General features: G+C 41.2%; 1 protein-coding gene across 1 annotated transcript; it reads right to left on the bottom strand.

Moving 5' to 3' along the window:
• Window positions 1-1535: 1535 nt before the first annotated feature.
• Window positions 1536-21120, bottom strand: igsf5a (immunoglobulin superfamily, member 5a). The gene is made up of 9 exons (XM_020631236.3): window positions 20959-21120; window positions 17892-17976; window positions 15084-15404; window positions 7796-8086; window positions 6729-6848; window positions 6246-6270; window positions 6057-6145; window positions 5849-5913; window positions 1536-2421 (listed from the first exon to the last, which is right to left on the bottom strand). The coding sequence occupies exons 1-9, from the start codon at window positions 21079-21081 to the stop codon at window positions 2317-2319; spliced, it is 1224 nt and encodes a 407-aa protein (XP_020486892.2). The 5' UTR covers window positions 21082-21120; the 3' UTR covers window positions 1536-2316.
• Window positions 21121-22188: the final 1068 nt, after the last annotated feature.

The following is a 22188-nucleotide window of genomic DNA, read 5'->3' as shown; positions in this document are numbered from 1 at the left end:
TTCTGTCATTGCAAAGTTTGCACAATTTAAGTGACTGCTGTGGTTAAAAGTTTCTGAGCCATCAGGGCCCCACTACTGGTCTGGGGCCCAAAGCAGTTGCCTACCTTGCTTGTTGACAAGCAGCGCCTCTGCTGATGGTCACTTTACACAGCAGCCTCTACTATCAGTGTGTGAACGAGTAGCTGTAACTTGCGTTGTGTAAGCGCATTATTCCAAAAAAAAATCAAGGTTAGAAGAAAATCTAAAAACTTCTCAGCAACAACTTACATTGAAATTTCTCTGTATAAAACGGTGGACATTGTGTGAAGAATTAGGTCTGGATGTTCCCTTTCCCAGATGTTGCAAACAGCTGCAGATGGTTCGTGTGTGAAGTATGTGTAACTACTCCAAATAGGTTTGGTTAAAGCAGATCAGGTCAGTCCGAGTAGGGGGCGACGGTGCATAAGACAGCATATACGTTGAACTGCTTTTAACAAGCTCCAAATTAGGATCAAGGCTGGTCCCAGAAAAAGCCTCCAACTGATTGTGAAAATATCATTTTGGTTCTTACCAAATTGTTTTTTCCTGATATATTGAAGTCGGGTAATGTGGTGATAATGATAAGTGTATGTGTTTGGCCTTGTGAGCTGGTCCAGATTTTAAGAAAAAACAAAGTAAAGTCATTGTCAGTGAAAGGGTATGTTATATTTAGAAACATTTCCAACACATTACTTTGCTGTCAGTAAGACACTTTGGTTTAGAACTGTTTCACGGTGCATCTCATCCATGTTCCTCCTCCTGCAAATAACTAACCAGCACTCCTAAAAAAACAAAACAATGATGTCTTTAAATTTGCATCCCCATCATAGAGATAACATCTGCTGCACGCCTTCTCACCCAATCCCAAACCCGTGATCACATCACCCCTGTCCTGCAGAATCTCCACTGGCTCCCTGTCCCATACCGCATCCAATTTAAAATCCTTCTCCTCACACATAAAGCCCTCAACCACCAGGCCCCCTCTCCTCCACCCTCACACTCCTTCACACAGCCTCTGTTCTTCCAACGCCAACCTCCTGTCTCCCTCACTTAAAACCAAGCACCAAACCTGGGGGGGCAGAACCTTCTCCATAGCTGCCCCCCTCCCTCTGGAACTCCCCACACACATTCAACACTGCACTGACCCGTCCACATTCAAATCACTGATCAAAACTCACCTTTTCAAACAAGCTTTTAAAGTATGATTGTGTGTTCTGTTTATCTGTAGCTTATATGCTGATGTTTTTGTGACCTGTGTGTAATGTTGTAATGTTTGTTAGTTTGTCCTTACTGTTCTGATCCTTATCTCTTTTTTATCTAACAGTGTCTGTGAGTTTTTTAAAAGTGCTTTATAAATAAAATATATTATTATTATTATTATTATAAAGTATCATCAAATAAATCAAAAATCTGACTCTGAGATGAATAAATCCAGAGATCTAACAAACTCGAGTTATTTAGTAGTTTGACATGTATGCACTGTGTGTGTAACGGCTGTGCAGAAATAAACTCATAAATGACTAATTAAAATGATTTTATTCCTCTAATGCATATGACATGTTCTTCATGGAGACTCTTTGACAAACTGGCACATTTACTTTTGTATATGAAAAGGTTTTATTAGTTCAAATAATTTAAAAATGTAAGAAATAGGCCACTGATCAAAGAGCAGTCGCCATCAGCATTACATTTAAGAGGGGATTACATTTGAGGACATTTTCAGATGCTGGCGAACAAAAGAGGTTTCAGATTGCCCCCCTTTGAATATTTAATTTGAGTTACATAATGCCTCAATAAATAGATATGGCTTAGTAAAAAACCAGAAACACGTAGTCATCAAACAAAAAAAACAGCCTGTGTCCAATAAGTGGAACAGTTTATGCTGGTTCAGCCTCAAATGCTGCTCCAGCGGTCATTAAACTGTTAATTATGCTCACTTTGGTTTGCTCTGTGATAAGGCTGCGACTGCAACCGCAGCAGATGATGACTGTAGCACTTTCAAAAAGCCCGAGAAATACAAAAAAAGCCCATAGATGTTTTGCAATCTTAACGTGTTTTCATTACACGTTTCTATGATTTCAAAATGTTGCATTCTGCTGATACAGCTTCTAACAGTCAGCGAATTAAAAAAAAAAACATGTCCTGTTTTTATATCTCTTCCTCGTCTGACTGCAGTGCATCGGTCTTTGGTGTGGACAGAGTCACTCCCTCCTCACACCTTTCTTTCACCTTCAGAAACGAAGCAGTGAAGCGTCAAAGTGCAGTGCTGAGCTCATGTGTTTGCAGGCTGTGTGCAGCTCACACAATGGTGACATGTCTGTGTTTCTTGAAGCCTGATTCATCCACAGTACCCGAGAGACAGAAGACGTTTCCTGTCTGGTTACTGTTCACAACATCAGGCATCTGAAAAACAAACAAAACAAAATATATCTAATTGGCCTCTCAAACATTTTTCTCGGTTGCGGTTCAAACAGTGCAGACTGGTATTATTTCCCCCCCGCCATTCCCTCTGTGCCATTTAAGATCAAAGTTTATATAACACATAAACTATGAAACTTTATTGCTCCACATAAAAGGCAATCATCGTAGAATAACAAGGCAGTAATTGTGGACTTGAATAATATATTAGTTTAAGAGGCATGCTCATTTATTACATAAATTAGTTTCATGGTGAAGCGATGAATTATTCACAGTGACCACGCCTGATAAATGACACGTACAATGATTTACCTCTTCATGATTTAAGGTAACATATTCACACGGCTGCTCGTTTTCTTCATTTCATTTGTAGGAGCGACGCAAAGTGAATCATAAAAGTCAACGTCTCTATTTTTCTGTTACATGCACTCTGTGAGTAGTTACACACACTAAGTTTTTTTCTCATAGTCCACTGCACAGCTCCTACATTACACCATTTGTACATTTTGTGTTTTTTTTTTTTATATTTTACATTTTTAAATTCTATTTTATATATTGTAATAGCTTCGTATATGGTATTATTTAAGTTGTTGCTAGTTCTGTTTTATTTCCTTGTTAATTGTTTAGCACCAATACACCAAGTCAAATTCCTTGTTTGTGTAAATGTACTTGGCAATAAACTCTGATTCTGATTCTGATTCTGATTCTGATTCTGATTCTGATTCTAATGGCATGAAGAGGCGAACACTGTTTTAAACTTGAGATCGCAAAATTTGAAGTATGAAGTGAAGGTGAGCCGATGTGTGAACACAGCGGCAAATATTCAGCAAGATTCCCTGTTGCTCCTCTGCAGAAGTGTTACCGTGGTGTTCATTGTGTAGCTTAGGTTTTTGAAGATTCTTAGGCTTCTCTTAAGTTGTTTGTATATTTTGACTTTCCTTAGTTCCTCCTTTTTTCCCCTGGTTTTTATATTTATTGTTTCTCGCCTCATCGCCTAGCCACCTCAGGGAAGGCAACAATAATCTATAACTTGGGCCTAAACGTCCGTCTGAGACACGCCCTGCCTCTCTTTTGTCAAAATAAAAAACAATGTTGGGATTATCGTCTTGTTCCAGCATTATTAACTTAAAGACACCACAAACACGTCAGGATGATGAAATTAATTGCAAGCCTTAAATGCGGTTGGAAAAGTTCATCCTTGTTACAGAAGCAGCGGTGTCGTCCACTCCAGACCTGCAGGATCCTCTGTGCACACTAGAACCACAATTTGCAAACTATTTCAGCCCTGTCTTTGCTGCAGCTCTCAAGGGACTCAGATACATTTGTGGTGTTAACAGAAAATCTTTCTCTGCCCTTCCCTGCCCCCCCCCGAGAAAAAAATAACACTTAACCTTTTCTGACCTTCAATTCCCCCTAACTTATGACAGACAGCCCAGAAGGGAAATAGACCCGGACAAAGGCTGAATCCAAATGGCCTCGCACGAGTATTAGACAACGCTGAAACATTTAAATGCATTGTGAAAGACGATATTTCTTTTTTTTACTTTTACTTTGCAATAAGATAGAGAGAAATGTTAAATTAAACATTGAACTGTGAGTAATTCAGTCATAGTCCAGGGAAGTCTGCACCCAAAGCAGACTCTCTGAAAGCCTGCAAAGAGTCCATTTAAGTCCTCGTTTGGACTAATTAAATGCTGGGTTTGGACAGCCATCAGCACTGACAGCCTCCCTTGAAATGCCTTCTTGTGAGTCTGTAAGTGTACCCCACAGGTGAAGTCTGGATGTCTGGATTACATCAAAGACTTAACAAACGTCCATCAATCATAATGTCTGTGTCACAAATATATATTTATGCTTGTCTCCCTTTTTGTTGCACAGTGCTGCATCATATTTAACCCAAACATGAAGAAACTGTGCACACTCAACAATAAGGTGTAAGTGAATTACAATCTTTGTGCTGGATTTTTGGAACAATTCAAAATAAAAACTCAAGAAAATCACACGTTTAGGTTGTGAAGGCTGCTTAGTGTATTCATGTATTTCCCTCTGTAATTAAAAATGGATGATTGTTTAGGCGTATATATAAATACTTCTTTTTGAACATGTACTGTTTGCTTTGTGTTGACAGTGAATATTAGGTGGTCAAAATATCCAATACATAACATTTTTGATACCACACAATCTACAATCTAATTTTTATATAACAACAGAAAGTACCAAAGCTTTAGAAAGAACACAGACCTACAGTCATATATTCAAACCCAAGCTGCTCCTTCTCTCTTTTGCAGCGAATGATACAGAGAGCGAGTGAAGAAGGTGAGCGCCAAGATGAATTTGCCAGCAGCTAATGCTTGCCCAGCGATTCTATTTTTGTTTTTGCTTTGGTGTTGGAACAGGAATCTATATGGTTAGTTGTTTTTTTCTAGTATGCTATCAAAGTTAAATTTCCAGTATTAAAGAGGACATATTATCCCCCTTTCCCACCTTTTCAAACAAAAATGAAACATCTGTGCTGTGCTTTGGTCAAAATATAACATGAATCAAGCACCAGATGAGGTTTGTGACCCTGTAGAAACCAGCTCTCTCAGAACGCTCCGTTTTGGTGTGTGTGTCTCTTTAAATGCAGCCCTCGAGTTTTCCCCGTAGACATCACTCCTCTGTAGTGAGAATAAAAATGGCGGACCTACGCAAAAGTTTTGTTCTAGGCTGGGGGTGGAGTCCAGGGGTGGAGATACCAGGGAAGGGGAGGGGATTTTTTTTTTTTACCAGAATCCCACTGTGACATCACAAGGAGAGCACATTAGAAACAGAGCATTTTTCTCTGTGTTGTAAGACTTATGCAGACCACAAACAAAGGACTGGATGGATTTATTTCACATTTTGTGGGTCAGTAGACATTCAGGTTACCCAAATATATGTTCAAAAACACTGTAAAAGTGGATTTTTCATAATATGTCCCCTTTAAGACCACAATAGTTCATATTTTTGTTTAGTTTTACTTTTCATATTTTCTATTGCTTTTCTTGTTCATTGTTTTTTTTTTTTTTTATTGTACATACTTCGTTAATCTCTGAGGGGAAATTCACTCTGTTATTAAGAGATATGATTCTCACAAAAACAGGACCTGCATTAGTGGAGAGGTGTCAGGGGGGAGGAGTGAGAGGCTGTACATGAAAGAGCGCCTGAGCTGTTGAGGTTTCGCTGCCTTGCTCATGAGCACCTCAGCAGTACTCAGCAGTTGACCTGGCACCCTCTCCAGCTACCAGACCAACTTCCTACTGATACTTTACCCTCCTGTTCCCAACCCAGGTCAACTACAGTCTGATCTACTGCTGTTCCTTTTATCATTCTGTTCATATTTTTTCATAAAGATATCAATCACTATCACCTGTGTATAACATGATAAGAATACCTCCAAAAAATTTGAGCCATTTGCCTGTGAGAAACTGCTGTCAGTGATGTCGCTAGGAATAACATCTGCGAACAAAGAGAGAGAGAGAGAGAGAGAGAGAGAGAGCGAGAGAGAGAGAGAGAGAGAGGTATATCATGGATTTGTATCGATACGTCTATTTCTGTCATCTGAAGCTTGTTTGTATTCGTGCATATGTTTGTTGTCTTACTTGTTTGACCATCCTTCACGTAACCTGCGTTCACCTGACCCCGTCCGACTGCAGTGACAGCACTTAACTGACTCTGTGTTCTCACCCTCCTGTTACACACACACACACACACATGATGACAGTCAGTATTACTGCGTGTAGAAGGCTGTAGAAGAACGTGATGTTAAGAAGAGTATTCATCATTCTCACCTCACTTCATCTCGATAGTTGGGCTCTAGAGAGGATTTTACATAACACATTAGTTCATGTAAATGTGATTTATATATCTATGAGCTGAGGAAAACATGGACTGCACATTAGAAATCTACTTCAAAGGTTGCTGGGTTAAGAAATTGTCATTAACAGATCAGCCACACCCTGTAAAAAGACTCTAATTTGGACCATCAATTGCACAACAGCGAGCATCATGGTGCATTGAAGAAGACTGACTGAGACCATAAACGCATTAGGAAATGTTTACTCAGGTAAATATTCAACTGAGAAGCCGAGGAATTTTCACCCGTTTCCATACAAACACATTTCTAGATTAAATAAGTGAGGTTGCCCCCTGCTGGCCACTAGAAATAATACAGTTTAAGCATTTCTGCACAGGCTTCCATTTCTTTTACACAATCTTGTATTTTGGTAGTTTCCATTTTCTTGACAGGTGGGGATTTTGCTACACATACTCACGTTTTTCTTTCCTGCGTTTGTAGCAGAAGATGATTCCTATGATGAGTAAAACCAGCAGAGCGAATCCTCCGATGGACACAACCGTTGCAATCAGCACTGTCCAGTCTGGAGGCTTGGGAACTATTGGAGGGAAACAAACACAAGTGTTTCTGTCTGGTTTAGAACCTGCACTGAACAACAGTGTTTACATAACAATAAAGAGATCTCCTCTTATCTTAATCTATATCGACTCGTTCTCCCTCTGTCTCCATCTTGGGCCGCGTGTTATCCATGCTATAGTCAGCACACATGCAGCTGGCTGAAACTGTGCACTGTTAATCTAATCTCTCCACCGTGTGTGTTAAATGGGATTCTGATTTAATTAGAGCCTCTCTGTTATCAGGTTATCCCACAGTAACACGGGTCATATGTTAATATCAGATGTGAGAGGGTCTATTTGTGGATTCTCAGACATTTATAAGACATGGAGAAATGTAATGTATTAGAGATGTGTTAAAGGAATCACACCATCCTCTGTCAGCAGGGGCACTTCTTGGGTCTGCTGGGGCCCTAGGCAAACATTCATTTGGGGCCCCTCCAACCAGCAATAATGCATGCAACAGTTAGCAGGGCATTGAGAGTGGGAGGTTTCCCCACTGAAGGGCGTGATCATCCAGCCCTCTCACTAAATTTAAACAACTGTTTGAATTGAAGCAGTATTCAATAAATTAAGGAAAAAAAATCTGTCACTGCAGTGTGTCCTGGTTCTAGAGTATCTCAAGCCCTCTCAGACTCACACACTCGTTCACTGCACACCTGACACCATGTGAGAGTTCAGTACTGATGCTTAAGGGTGGAGATCTGAATCGGGCCCCTGAGCACTGAGTGATGCAGGAAGACGTCCAATCACAGTAGATCTTATTGACATCGCCCCCCCCCCCCCCCCCCCCATGACCAACAATAAAAACAGAGTGTCATATCCTACTCGTTACTGCAAATAACTAAACAACAAACCGACTATTTGTTTTTCACTAAAGAGCACTGGGAAGCTGTTCAATGAGAGGAACAAGTCATGAAGATCTTCTTACCAACCACTAAGAATACTGAGCTGCTTTGTGGTTTTGTCAGCGTCTCCAGGGTCGCCCGACACTCCACTGTGGTGTTTCTGACAGCCTGAAACTTGAGGACACTGGTGGAGTTAAAAGAATCCCCATCAGCCATGCTGGTGGTGTTGTAAAGGCTGCTGTCCACAAGGTGATCATTTAGAGCCCAGCTGACAGTTGGTGAAGGAAACCAAGAAGCTGTATCACACTGGAACTCCACCTGCTCGTCCTGCATCACCTTCAGGTTTCCTGCTGTGACGCTGACTGAACCATTCTCTGAAAGATAAAGACAGGACAGAGTTTGTTTTGTGTGAGCTGAAATTAAATCTATAATGTTATGATGGATGTCCTTTTTGGGTAATTAAACTTGTTTTATTGTATTCTTTTTTAACTGCAGGACTACAAAAATCTGGAGTTGTGCTCCAATCTGGGAACTTTTTGAAACTGTAATTGAAATCATTTTGATTGAAATGTGAGGACATTATTGACCACTGCAAATCTGCTTTTGTCCACTTGTGGACCAATGAGGGTTTGACAAGGCTGACCATCAATCTGCTCTTAATTTGAATAATTTTGTGGATGTTCTGCTGCAATAAATATTTTAAACGTGAGTTGTCTGAGTTAATATAAATTTACTTTTAAAGTGGTCAAACAAGCAAATATTTTTATTTTATTTAATTTTGTAAAATATCTAAATGACGTGGATATTCACCGAATAAAAAACATTTAATGAACATTTAAAGTAATTGTCGCAAACTTTCAGTTAGTGTGGAATTTGGCGCCCCCTGTGGACAAGCTGCAGTATGAAGTCCCATTTAGAGCACTATATGGTAACCTGAATTTGATCTTTTTTTAATGTCTGGATCAGGTTGATCATCCAGTTCTTTTGGGGGGGGGGGGGGGAGAGACCAAAACTGGATTATGTCATCCTGAATATCAAAAAAGTGGATTCCAGTTTCTGTTGCATTCCTCTCCAGATTAAACCTTGAACACCAGGCCCTTGGCGAGATCGAGGTGAGAGATACTGGGGATACGAAAATCAATACAAGACAAAAGTTCCCTGCAGGTGTTTTAAACACTGCAGCAATATCATTAAAAAACTTGTGCTATCGGACTGTCAGTGTTCTTTTAAAAATATTGTTATTGGCTTGTTTTTGTGTCTTGTTATCGATAGGCCAGCTGAAGTGAAACAGCAAATATTGGGAGATGAGAGTTTGGGATGACATGCTGCAAAGGGTCAAGCTTCTGTTTACTGGACCCATGTTCAAACCACTGAGCTAAAGCAGCGCCCCGTCAGTGTCTCCTATTAACATCCCCCCGGCAGAAAGGAATCAATGAGCTCACCTGGCAGGTCTATTATCTGGATTTATCCGCTTTGGCTGCAGGTTTGCTTCATGTAAGGAGAGTATGTCTGTAATCATGGAGGTCCTAATCTACAGCTTGAGATAGAGCTCCAACACTCTAATAATCAATAACAATCACAGAGACTGCAGGCCAGATGTTGCACCGTGAGATTAGCTTCTGGTTACAGTCGAGATGAGCTGTTTGTTCCTGGAGAGGAGGAGGCTGATATGGAGTGTTTTGTTTAATTTACTTTATACTTGTGTTTAAGTCTTGGTTTGAGGCTGGTTGATTGGAAAAACAAACAGCCTCACAGAGAAGTTGGGATGAGCTAAATGCCCGCCTCCCTGTTCCTCCTGCTGCTTCTGACTAAATATTTCTTGTTTTCTATTTTTCAGGGGGGAGTAACTTTAATCCAAAAATTCATGTCAGAGATTTTCTCTGAGGCTCCACATCTCCATTTCTGAGCTTTCTGATGTCAAAAACATGTCCCACTTCTTCTGCATTTATATAAGCTGCTGTTAGCAAAACAGTCAACATCCCTGCAGCCATATAATACATATTCATGACACAACAAGTTATGCCTGATTTACACTAGGAGACTTTGAAAAGACTTTGGGAACCGGACTTCTACAGGGCAAAGTATGATGCTCCGAGGTAAAAAAGACATGAAGTCACAGCCTGTACGATTTTACAGACAGTGTATCCTGCAGGGTAACAGGACTATAGCGCTGCTACTACTTTTTGAGATTTGTTCACTGCTGATCTTTTGTTGGAGATTTACAAAAAGGAACAGAGCAGAAAAAGAAGACAGCTTCCACCAGAGCTGCTCTTAGGTGTGATATTGTGTAGGTTACCTGCATTTATCAAAACCTCCGTTTGGTTAGCAATACGAGCTAACAGGTTGCTATATGGAGGCATTTCTTTCCTACCTTCTTTCATCAGTTTACAGGTTGATTTTATTTTGACTTTTAAAAAATGACTGCAACAACCTCTTGGAGGTCGGCCTGCAATATAGTAACTTAAATCTGTCTGTCTTTATATCTATTTATTTATTTAAAATATGGACAGTGCACATTAATAAACTTAAACATGTAAATTATAGCCATAGGATAATTTCCATCTGTAGGCCCTTGGCAGGTTGGTGGTAAACAGGTAAACAAAGTTACAAAGTGTATTTCTGTCTGTCTGTCTGTCTGTCTGTCTGTCTGTCTGTCTGTATGTATATATATATATATATATATATATATATATATATATATATTTGTCTGTATAGCCATCTGTCATGTAGTAAATACTGAGTTTTGTCAGCTTTAAACAAAAAAGATGAAGTTATTAAGACTCCACGCTGACTCTTCCTGTGAAAGATTTCTGTGTCTGCCTGTTTCCTTAACGATGTAATCATTACTGCTCTGATGTCCTGTTTGTTCTTTTCTTTGAGTTTGTGCTCTGTGATGCCGGCTGTGAACGTTTTTTATAACTCACATCAGAAACACGTTCTCCCTTCAGTTATTAGAGCAGAAGGTAGTTATAGTCTGAGATAGACGTTATTACACCCACACACAGAGGCTGCCTCATTAAGTAGTGCTCCTGCACATATCTACATCTAGTGCCAGCGTGGATGGAAATCACTTTAAGTTGACTGAAATGAACATAGTTCTCCATTAACAGCAGCTCCTCTTTAAAGGTGAGTGGGAGATAATGAGCCATCTACAATCATGACACCAGCAGTGGATGACAGGTAAGCAATCATGTCTGCATCCCTCTGTACTCTGTATGTGTGTGTGGGGGAGAGAGAGAGGGAGAGAGAGAGAGAGAGAGAGAGAGCATGAAGTATACCGCTGCCCTCTAGAGTCCATCCCAGTCACTACAGCTCCCTCACAGCTTCATAAAGCTTATTGAATGTAAGGATGGTGGACGTATAGATCCCAAAAGGCGATTCAAACCAGCCCCTTTGACCTCGTACTTAACACACGCCCTCGGCTTGTGTTGATCATATGAGGTACTCCTTACAGTTTTCATCTGTCATTCGTGCTTCTTCAAAATGCCCTTCATTGTCGGAATAAAATAAATAATCTCCCAGGCAAACCTTTAGAAAGTAATCACCACACCGTACGAGTCAGACCACAGTCTGATCAGATCACCACATAAAGTCTATATTTATGTCTCATTGTTCTGTTTTATTTATTTCATTTGTTCTCTATTATTTTTTTATTCATTTTTAAATCCTGTTTCTAGCCTCAGCTATAGGGCTATAGTATGGTGCCGGAAGTGAAAATCCCATTTATTTTCTCCATAGTGGATTTGATTATTAGCCATAATGTCATAACCATCCAAGGTAGAATTACTACGAGCCACCCAAGCATAAAACTATGGTTTATGTTCCTGTAGGAGACACAAGTTCGTATGATATCAACCTCGTTTAAAAAAAACAAGATTTATTTGCGACATCGGGGCAAAGAACTACACTACCCACGATCCTATAGTGCCACAGAGACTGGTTGAAATGCTGTTACCATGGCAATGTTTCCTGCCGAATTAAATGTACTATAGTCACAAGTATTGGGGTAGCTGGCTGTCTTGGTTTCAGGCGCCAATCTCTTTATATAAGGATTTTGTGAAAAATCAATGGAGAATAGAATTAATAGAATGTCTTTATTGTCATTATACAGTTGTACAACGAAATTATTTGGCTTCACCTTAAAGTGCACACACATACAAGCATCCACAGCTAAAAACAACAAAAGAAGAAATAACAAAAAAGGAACTCTCATTCAGGTAAGATGGGTAATGTATGGTAGGAGTTATTTACAGGTGGTAGCATAACAGAATATAAATAGATATTGCAGAAATATAAAATAAATACTGCACAGTATGAAATGTAAAATTATTGCAGAAATATAAAATAAGATAAATATTGCATAGTATGAAATGTAAGATATTGCAGAAATATAAAATAAATGTTGCACAGTATGTGTGGTGAGGGTGGGACGGTCAACGCATGTCCAGGTTCAGTGTGGTTATGGCTCTGGGGAAGAAGCTGTCCTTGAGTCTGTTTGTCCGTGCTCTGACAGACCTGTAGCATCTGCCAGAGGGCAACATGTCGAACAGATGAAAGCCGGGGTGTGAGCTGTCCTTTACAACGTTTTTTGCTCTGTTCAGGCAGCGGGAGTTATAAATGTCCTTAAGTGAAGGGAGTGTGCAGCCGATGATCTTTTGTGAGGTGTTTATTACTCTCTGAAGCCCCTTTCTGCCTGCTTCAGTGCAGCTGGCGTACCACACTGTGATGCAGTACAGTAGCAGGCTCTCGATGGAAGAGCGGTAGAAGTTCACCAGCAGCTTCTCATTCAGGTTGTTCTTCCTGAGCACTCTCAGGAAGTGCAGGCGCTGCTGTGCCTTCTTGGTGATCTCAGAGATGTTGGGAGTCCAGGAGAGGTCAGCAGAGATGAGGGTGCCCAGGAACTTGAAGGTTTGGACCCTCTCTACACAGACACTGTTGATGTGGAGGGGACCTGGGTCTGCGCGGTGCTTCCTGAAGTCGAAGATGATTTCCTTTGTTTTTGTGGTGTTCAGTGCCAGGTTGTTCACTGAACACCACGTTGTCAACTTTAGGATCTCATCCCTGTATGCAGACTCGTCTCCCCCTGAGATTAGTCCAACCACAGTGGTATCGTCTGCAAACTTGACGATGGTGTTACCGGGGTGGGGTGGGCTACAGTCGTATGTGTAGAGGGAGTACAGTAGTGGGCTCAGCACACACCCCTGTGGAGAGCCGGTTCTGAGTGTGCGGGTGGAGGAGACGTGGGGGCCAAGTTTAACAGTCTGGGGACGGTTTGTGAGGAAGTCTTTTATCCATGAACAGGTGTGTGAGTGGAGGCCTAAGTCCGACAGTTTTTTAACCAGAATGTCCGGGATAATTGTGTTGAAGGCTGAGCTGTAGTCGATGAAAAGTAGCCTTACATAGCTCCCCTGGTGTTCCAGGTGGCTCAGCGCAGTGTGGAGAGCTATGGCTATGGCGTCCTCTGTGGATCTGTTTGCTCTATACGCAAACTGGTGTGGGTCGAAGGTCTGAGGAAGGCTGGCTTTGATGTGGTGTAAAACCAGCCTCTCAAAGCACTTCATGATGACCGGTGTTAGAGCAACTGGACGGTAGTCGTTGAGGCTGTCCGTGGTTAATTTCTTGGGCACGGGTATGATTGTGGCTGATTTCAGGCAGGATGGAATGGTGGCTTGTGACAGGGAGAGGTTGAAGATGCAGGTGAAGACTTGTGAGAGCTGGTCTGCACAGGCTTTGAGCACCTTCCCTGGTACTCCGTCTGGGCGAGCTGCCTTCCTGGGGTTTACTGCTCTTAGCACCCGTCTCACTTCGTGCTCCTGTACAGTGAGTGTGATGGTGCTATGTGCTGGTGGAGGCTGAGGTGGTGTGGCTGTGTGGAGCTCAGTTTTCTCAAACCTTGCGAAGAAGCAGTTCAGCTCCTCTGCCAGCGAGGCGTCTGAGTTCCCAGGTCTGATGTTGCAGCCCCTGAAGTTTGTGATTTGTTGTATGCCTTGCCACACCTGTTGTGGGTTGTTGTCAGAGAGGTGGTTCTCTATCCTCCTCCTGTAGGCCGACTTAGCATCCTTGATTCCTCTCTTCAGGTCGGCTCTAGAAGCACTGTACAGCGCTCTATCACCTGACCTGAAGGCAGAGTCGCGGTTTCTAAGCAGCATTCGGACCTGGCTGGTCATCCAGGGTTTCTGGTTGGGAAAAACCCGGATGCTTTTTTCAACAGTGACATTTTCAATGCAGTACTTGATGTAGGTCAGTACTGTCTCTGTGTGTTCTGCCAGGTCCTGATGTTCAAATACATCCCACTGGGTGTTAGCAAAGCAGTCCTGTAGCTGAGAAAGTGCATCCTCAGGACAAGTTGTAACAGTCTTTGTAAGGGGTGTAGTTCTCCTCCTGAGAGAGGTGTATGCTGGGGTAAGGAGCAGAGAGAGGTGGTCTGACTGGCCTAGGTGAGGGAGAGGTATGGCTCTGTATGCGTGCTTTATGTTAGAGTAAACATGATCAAGTGTGTTTGCACCCCTGGTTGGACACTTAACGTGCTGAAAGAATTTCGGGAGAACCATCTTAAGGTTTGCCTGATTAAAATCCCCAGCTATAATGTGAACTCCATCGGGGTGAGCATGCAGCTGTGTGTTTACTGTATTTAGCAGGGTGGAGAGAGCTGTGCTAACATTAGCATCCGGAAGTATATATACAGCCGTAACTATCACTACTGTTAGCTCTCTGGGTAAGAAAAATGGTCTGCATTTAACTGACATGAATTCAATGTCCGGGGAACGGTATTTATCTATGATTATGCTATTGTTGGACCAGTCGTTCTGTACGTAAATGCAAAGACCCCCTCCTCTGCTCTTACCGGAGTCTTTGTTTCTGTCCCAGCGGTGGAGAGTGCGGCCTGCTATCTGTACTGCAGCATCGGGGATCCGCGGGTGAAGCCAGGTCTCAGTTATAATCATAACACAGCAGTTACGAACATATCGATTCCCAGCCATTTGTAGTTCCAGCTCGTCCATCTTGTGAGCCATTGATCTCGTGTTTGTGAGGAACATACTGGGCAGAGGAGGCTTGTGTGGCTGTGTTCTGAGTTTCACCAGAAGGCCTGACCGGGGGATGAAATGGGGAAATTTACTTCCGGAACTAGAGCCATCAAAAAAGAGGGCGGTCACTGTTGAGCTCTATTGTATCAAACAGTACAGAGATGGGCTATCTGGCTTTTTTAATAACTGAAGGCTGCTGTGTGAACTAGAGCTGTTAGCACTTCTCTTGAGTTGACCTCGCCCTTCTGCCAAAGTTACATATTGCAGTAAACAGGCGGTCAGGCCGAGCTGTGGATATGGGAGAGATGCTGTGTTGGGTTACACACTGTCGCTTTGAGTACCTCACCTTGCACGTGAAGCTGTGCAGTCTTTGACCCGTACGCCCCCTGCACAGCGCAGACCACGGGCCCAGCGTCTCCCCGGCTGACGTTCCTCATGGTGAACTCCACACAGCTTGGGTCATCTCCGGAGCAGAACCCTGCAGTGTACCGCTGTGAGGAGGAGGTGATGTTATCACTGAAGGGGACCACGAGGACCAGCAGACCTCTGACTGTCCAGGTCATGATCTGCCAGTTTCCCTGCACGGTGGCGTTGAAACTCACGTCAGAGGCTTTCAGCACCGTGGAGTTTAGTGGCTGCAGCTGGAACTGATCTGGACCCGCTGAATCTGAGAGAGGAAACACGGCAGACAGGATTTAGAGATGGGGTTACAAAATTAAATGTGTGGTCTACTAAATTTGGAGGCGTGTGATTGGTTCATCAGATTGGTACCTCATGGCAGACATTGGTTAAAGTTTTTACAGACTTACAACTGATTTCCTTCATTCCCTTTTCAGATCACCTGAGTTATTAATTTCTGTCAGGACCTAAAGACAACTTAAACCAAAATCTTAAAAAATTGAATCTGGAGAAAGTTACCAACCCTGCCTGGAAGTGCTGTTAAAGTCTTCCAACTTTTGGATGACTAATTTTTCTTTTACTTTTGGACATGGACTATGCCACACAAAACAAAGAAAAGGAACTTTTTTTTTTTTTTTTTAATGAAATAAACTCTGCCTAGCATAAAAGTAAAGAATAAGATTTAGTGAGGTTAGATGAAGTTTTCTATGTGGTTTGGAGTGATGAAATGTCCCGGCTTCTCCATCATAGAGAAGACAGCAGACTGTTCTAATTGTTCATTTCAGTCACTAGCTGTTGGGAGACAGGAGTGTCCACTTTGGTCCTCGAACTCTCGTGGCTCTTTCCATTCTGCAGGAAACAGTTTATCTTACATGCTTATTCAAAGTATTCAAGGAACCAGCAGGTGGTGTCACAGCAGCTTCTTCCACTTCTTTCATAGCGCTTGCCTTGTTGTTGAAATGTGCTATATAAATAAACTTGCCTTGCCTTGCCTTGATACACAATGACTGTATTGAATCTTGATGGTGAAAAAAGTTTTTCAGTGCATCCTAAGGGGCATTTCAGTATGCTACCAAAAGTTTCTGTGATAGGCAGCATATTGCAGGTGTTCAGTTCACGTCGGAAAGGAAACAACAACATCATTTTGTCAAGCAGGGGAACGAACTGTGAAGTTTAAAAAAAGTGTCAGTGACTTAATAAATCAGGGAGTCAACTTTGTCTGAACTTCAGGACAAAGAGGAAGAAACACATACCGCTCTTTGTGCAAATCAGTGTGGACACATGTTGGAGTTTGCAGAAGGAGCGTAAACATTAAAGGACGTTTGTTTTGTTTTGTTGGTTTGACTGAAACTCAAACACACATTCATCTGCACCGATCCTTCACACAGACACACATTCAAAGAGCATGAGTAGAAACACTTGAATGTTTTCTTTAGATGTTCTCAGACTGTCGTTGCATCTTTAAAGAAGGAGAACAGAGAAGTTTCTTGTGTGTGAACTAATCAGGGCTGTTTACTACAGGTGAGACTGAAGGATTACACTTGTATTATGGGGGGATGATAATCAATGGTGTAGTGAAGGGTATACACAGGTATACCCTCTTATTTTCAGGTCTCTATAGGGTATACCCACTTCTAAATCTCCTCTGATTCACATCATTGCTTGACTGACAATATTCAGTATGATGCAATTTTCCCAAGATGATGAAGGGATCTTCCTATACTCTGTCTGTAATTGGTGAGTACAAACTCAATATGCAAGAGTCTTACATGTCAGAGGACATCTGTACTGGACAGGACACTTCAATAAATATGTTAAGATTAAGATTAAGATAACACTTTATTGCTCGTTTGCACGGAAATGTGTCTTGCATTACAAGCTCAGAAATCCTCTCATCCCAGTCAAATCACATCACGCTCAAAAGACAGAACATTAAAACAGCATTAAAATCCCAGTTCAAGAGTGACATAAATATCTAAATAATGTTAGGAGATTGTCCATGAAAAGTGCTCACATGTCAGGTACAGGTAATGATTGGAAATGTGTGGACTGGAGTCTGACCTGCCTGTGATATGAAGGGGAAAAATAACAAACTATATCCACTTTTTCAGACTACACCACTGATGATAACAGCTGAGATCAACTCTGCTGTGTTTACTCCTCTGCAGGTTCTGATGGTGATACTCAAGACCTTTTAAAAATCAGTTAAAATAGCATCAGATTGTATAAGATGTGACTATAAAGGTTCAGTCCAGATTTGTTGTTGCTCAAGGAAGTTAACATTTCAAACATTATACTGAACTTCAATTTGTTGTCACTCACACCATGCAGGGTCCATATTCACAGACATTCACAGAACCCTCTAAGAAAGATCCTCACTTAGCTTTAAACATCATAGCAAGGACTTTTTGCCTAGGAGTGATTAAGGAACTTTCTCAGAGCAACTCAGAGCGAGGAAGAGACAGAAAATGTGATCTCATCGAGGAGGCGTGTTGAGAACCATTGCTAGGTATGACATATATTTTCAGAAGCTGTGATAAGTTAATCCAATTATATATTTTATTCTAACCCTTTTCCTGCTCCGTTTACCTCCAAAGGTTTTACTTTAACAAAGCTCTCAAAATATAAAACAAGATGAAAACATTACATTGAACACTTTGGTGGAAAGAAAATAGCGCTTGTACTTGTTCTTCTAATGTGTGCCCAGTGAGCTTATTTATTATAATATATAATTAAAAGACACATGAACTCTTACCTCCAGATGCACAGAGTAATGAGAAGATGCAGTAAAGTGTAGGCCATGATGATTTCCAGGACAAAGTCATTCTAGTTTTGTTTTCCTGAAAGGATAGCGAGAGAGAGGGAGAGAGAGAGAGGGAGCTGTGAGAGAATGTAGACCACAGGAGGTATCCTTTATTTCTGGTCTGCAAAGGAGGGAAGACGATATTTATCTGCACATATGTTGGTTTAAAAATGATTACTTTGAAAGACAGAGAAGATGCCATTTGAGGTCAGTAGTTAATATCAGTAAAGGCGACAAGAAAGAGATCGTATGATGACTTTAGACGTACTAGAATGATGACGGATTAAATAAAAGCTTTATAGTGGGGAGTTAGACTTCTAATAAATTACACATAAACACAAAAAACAGCTGCTATCTCTCTTTCAACACATGACAGGGTATCAAGAAACATGGATTTCATCCTCAGTTGGGCGGCAGAAGCTCAGTTTGTAGGGACTTTGTTTGTGAACCAGAGAGTCGCAGGTTCAAGTCCCGGTACAGACAGGGTCTGGAAAGTGGTCTGGTAGCTGGAGAGGTGCCAGATCACTTCCTGAGAACTAACTATAAACTGTAAATTTAAATGGACGACGTCTGAGTGACATCATCCATCTGCAGCAGCCGCCATGCTGGGAATCCTGTCTCAGTCTAACTTTCAGTCAAACTAACGACAGACTGAGAGCTGGAGCTGAGGCGGGTTTGAAGCCTCCTGATAAACGGCTACATCGTGCCCACATGTCAATCATGTCAGCTATACATGCCTAACTATAGATTAAGTGTGTGCCAGTAATGTCAATAACTAATCAGACCGGTTTGTTTTTTTGTACCAGGCTGTAAACATGTTCATTTATGCTGTAAAAACAGCTATTTTTGTCTGTTGTATGTGTATGTGACTTCCAGTGTTCCTGCAGCCAGCCTCAAGCATACACTCGACAAACTGCAGGAATTGCACTTCCGCATTAGCTTCAATTTTCAACACCGGAGGTTGCCACTTGGTACTAACTCCAACTGTACTCGGGTGGTCTTTAATGGGCAGCCCCCCTCACTCTGACATCTCTCCATTAGTGCATGTACATAGGATCCTGTGAGTGCATGTGTGTGTGTTTCAGTCTGTGTGTGTAGCATGTCTCAGTAACAGAGTGTAAAAGTAGTTTCCCCTCATGGGATTATCAAAGGATATCTTCTTCTTCTTCTTCTTCTTCTTCTTAACATTGAAGCTTGATTCTAGCGAAAAATTAAGTGATGTCTTGTCCTAAAACTGATGAATTCTTATTCTAAAACAAATCTGCGACCTTCTTCCATATTTCTGTTCTGAAACAAAGGTAAAACAGCTGATTATAGAGTTGCATTAATCCATTGTCTATCAACACAAGATGATTATATCCACATGAAAACGTTATAGTTTGATCATCCTGGAAAATGTAAAGGGATCGATCACACAAAGTATTTGACATTGACTCAATGTAAAAATGTTTCAGTTCAACCTGTATTTTATAACTCCTTGCAAACTGATTTCTTATGGTCGCTAAAACCTTTCAACGTCACCGTTAAGAACATTTATTGCTTTGCTATAAATACATATTACAGGATAATTGCTTTGATTGTATTGGTCCAATCAAGTGTTACCGTGACAACAAATTAAGCCAGTCCTAAGATAAAGAAGCTCCGTGTTATTTCATCAGTATTTCAGTGTATTTAATTTATCAATTCTGTCACAAGCTGTAGGCGAGCAGGGCAACTGGACCCACAGAAATAAGGGCGGGCAGCCTGATCCAGCACACAAAAGATATTTAAATGACAAAAAAAGAACATTGAACAAAATCTTGGAGAAGCAGAGAGGAAGGCAAAAATCCAGAAAAGATCCAGGTACCAAAACCAGAACAAACAGAAAGAAACCTACTGCAAAAACTCAGACAATGAACTGGTGTGTGTGTGTGTGTGTGTGTGTGTGTGTGTGTGTGTGTGTGTGTGTGTGAAGGGAACAACAGGTGAAACGAATGAGGGTGTGGCAGACAATCAAACAGGAGGGAAACCATAGATGTTCAGGGAAACACACAAAGGCAGCAAAAGAGGGCAAGACACACAAGAAAACAGGAACTTACAAAATAAAACAGAAAACACTAAACAGTCAGAGGACAAATGGTGCATTCATGTGGCGTCGGACACATGGGAATGGAGTTTCTGTGCAAATGCAAACTAACGCCAGCTCATGATGGAACAACAACTAGGAAGCGGTGCCCGACTTGACGTCATATTCGTCATCTTATGGAGGGCAAAATATGTTTAGTTAACATTAAGATACTTTTGATTAATTAATGTATTATACATCAACTTCTTGCTCAATTACAACCTGAAACAGTGTCATTCAACAGAGCTTCCTTTCTGCTGTTTTTTGCTTTTGTTACAACATTTCGACTTTCCAAACTGAAAACAAAGTGAGCACAATGAAGTTGGAAAAACAACTTCCCAGCTCAGAAACAGGGACCCTCCGAGGAGCACATGAATGCAGCATTAGACAGAAGAAATTCACAGGCAGGGAGTTAGTAAAGAAACAAGAGGACCAGCATGACAACATAGAAAATGTAATCTGAGCAAATTAAATAAAATACAAAACGAAACAGGAACAACTCAGAACTCATGACAATAACTACCAAATCAAAGAAGAACAACTCATGACAAATGGTGGGTTGTTAAATCAGTCAGGAGCATTTCATCTAACAAAACACCACCATCAAATGAATCATTTCCACTTGACGTTCTGCTGCTGGTTTTTAGTTTATAAAAACATTATTCATGAGGTTTATTTTGAAAGAGAAATGAGTCATATTCATCAAAGCATTTGGAGTGTACAGAGACATTTAAAAGAACTACAACACTGTTTTACTTTTGTTACTTCCTCATTTCACAGTCCTAACGTAGCACGCTGTCATAGCTTCTCCATTCTTGTCTCGTCTATCAAAAATCTCAGCTCTTATTTATCCTCTTAGGAGATTCAATGTATGCCTTCATCATTAAGTATTCCACAGCATCTTTTGTTACTTACTGAGTGAGAGCTCCCCCGTTGTGTCGAGTGAACCAAAGCTTCATTTCCTAACACAGCAGGTGAGCAGAGACTCCACCTGAGGCTGTGGCACTTTGAAGGGAGCAAAGGTTCAGGTCTGGTCATGAAAGCAGCTCTTATCACCTCACACTCACTCACTCACTCACTGAGTCATAATGCTGCTGCACACCGGCGCTCAGGTGTGGCTGTGAGGGGATGTTTCCACCTGCTGGAGAAGACACAGGTGAGCTGTTCGTGTCAGAGGATTAGTACATCATTATTAAACTGTGTTTGACGCCTGGTACTCTTCATTAGATATACTTCAATCTTTTTTCACCCATGTGTGATACAGAATGTTGTTTCTCACTGTAAAGCTCTTTTACAAGATTTCTTTATCTTTACTTTATTCTTTCCTAGCTTCAATTCTTATTTCATTTGGTTATAGGCTACAGAAATATTTGCATGGATGGTCAGTCCTCTCTGGGTGGAGCTGTCGACGCGTTGAAGGAGCAATATGTAACTTTGACAAGGAATAGAATAGAATTACTTTATTGATCCCAAACTGGGAAATTGTGGTGTTACAGCAGCAGGCTATCCAAACACACAACATTAGCAAATAAACACAATATAATATTAAATACAAAGTAAATAAGCACTAAAAATATCAAAACTAAGAATGAGAATATATACAACCAGGATTTAATTTAGCATTACTTCTAGTATTAAATATGAAAGATTAAAGAAAACATACTTTTCTGGAGGTAGATGCAAAAACAGAGTTGTAAATGGATTGTATTGACATAGGGAGTTGTCCAGAGTTATGCAATCAGTGATACGTAAGTTAAAGTGCATGAGCGTTGACATGTTATCAGCAGAAACTATTCAATATAATGGCGAGTAGACAGCCAAATGAAGTGAACATGAGTGCAGGGAGAATTTGTAAATTTAACATGTGTAGAACAGATTACAGTATGGAGAGACAGATATTATCATGATGACAGTTCTCTGCTCGCATGAGGTGAGCTGTTGTACAGAGTTATGGCCTTCGGTAAGAAAGATTTCTTGTATCTGTCCTTGTGACAGCGGAGTTGTATCAGTCTGTTGGAGAAGCTGCTCCGCTGTTTGTCCAGTAGGTGGTGCAGAGGGTGATCAGGATTATCCATACTGCCCAATTCACACATACTCCGTGCGCGCCGCAGTCCGTCAATGCATCCGCAGAAAGATAAAGCAACA

The sequence above is a fragment of the Labrus bergylta genome, chromosome 14, assembly GCF_963930695.1.
Source record: "Labrus bergylta chromosome 14, fLabBer1.1, whole genome shotgun sequence".
Taxonomy (NCBI): Eukaryota; Metazoa; Chordata; class Actinopteri; order Labriformes; family Labridae; genus Labrus; species Labrus bergylta.
This window is presented reverse-complemented; position numbering and strand designations above follow the sequence as displayed.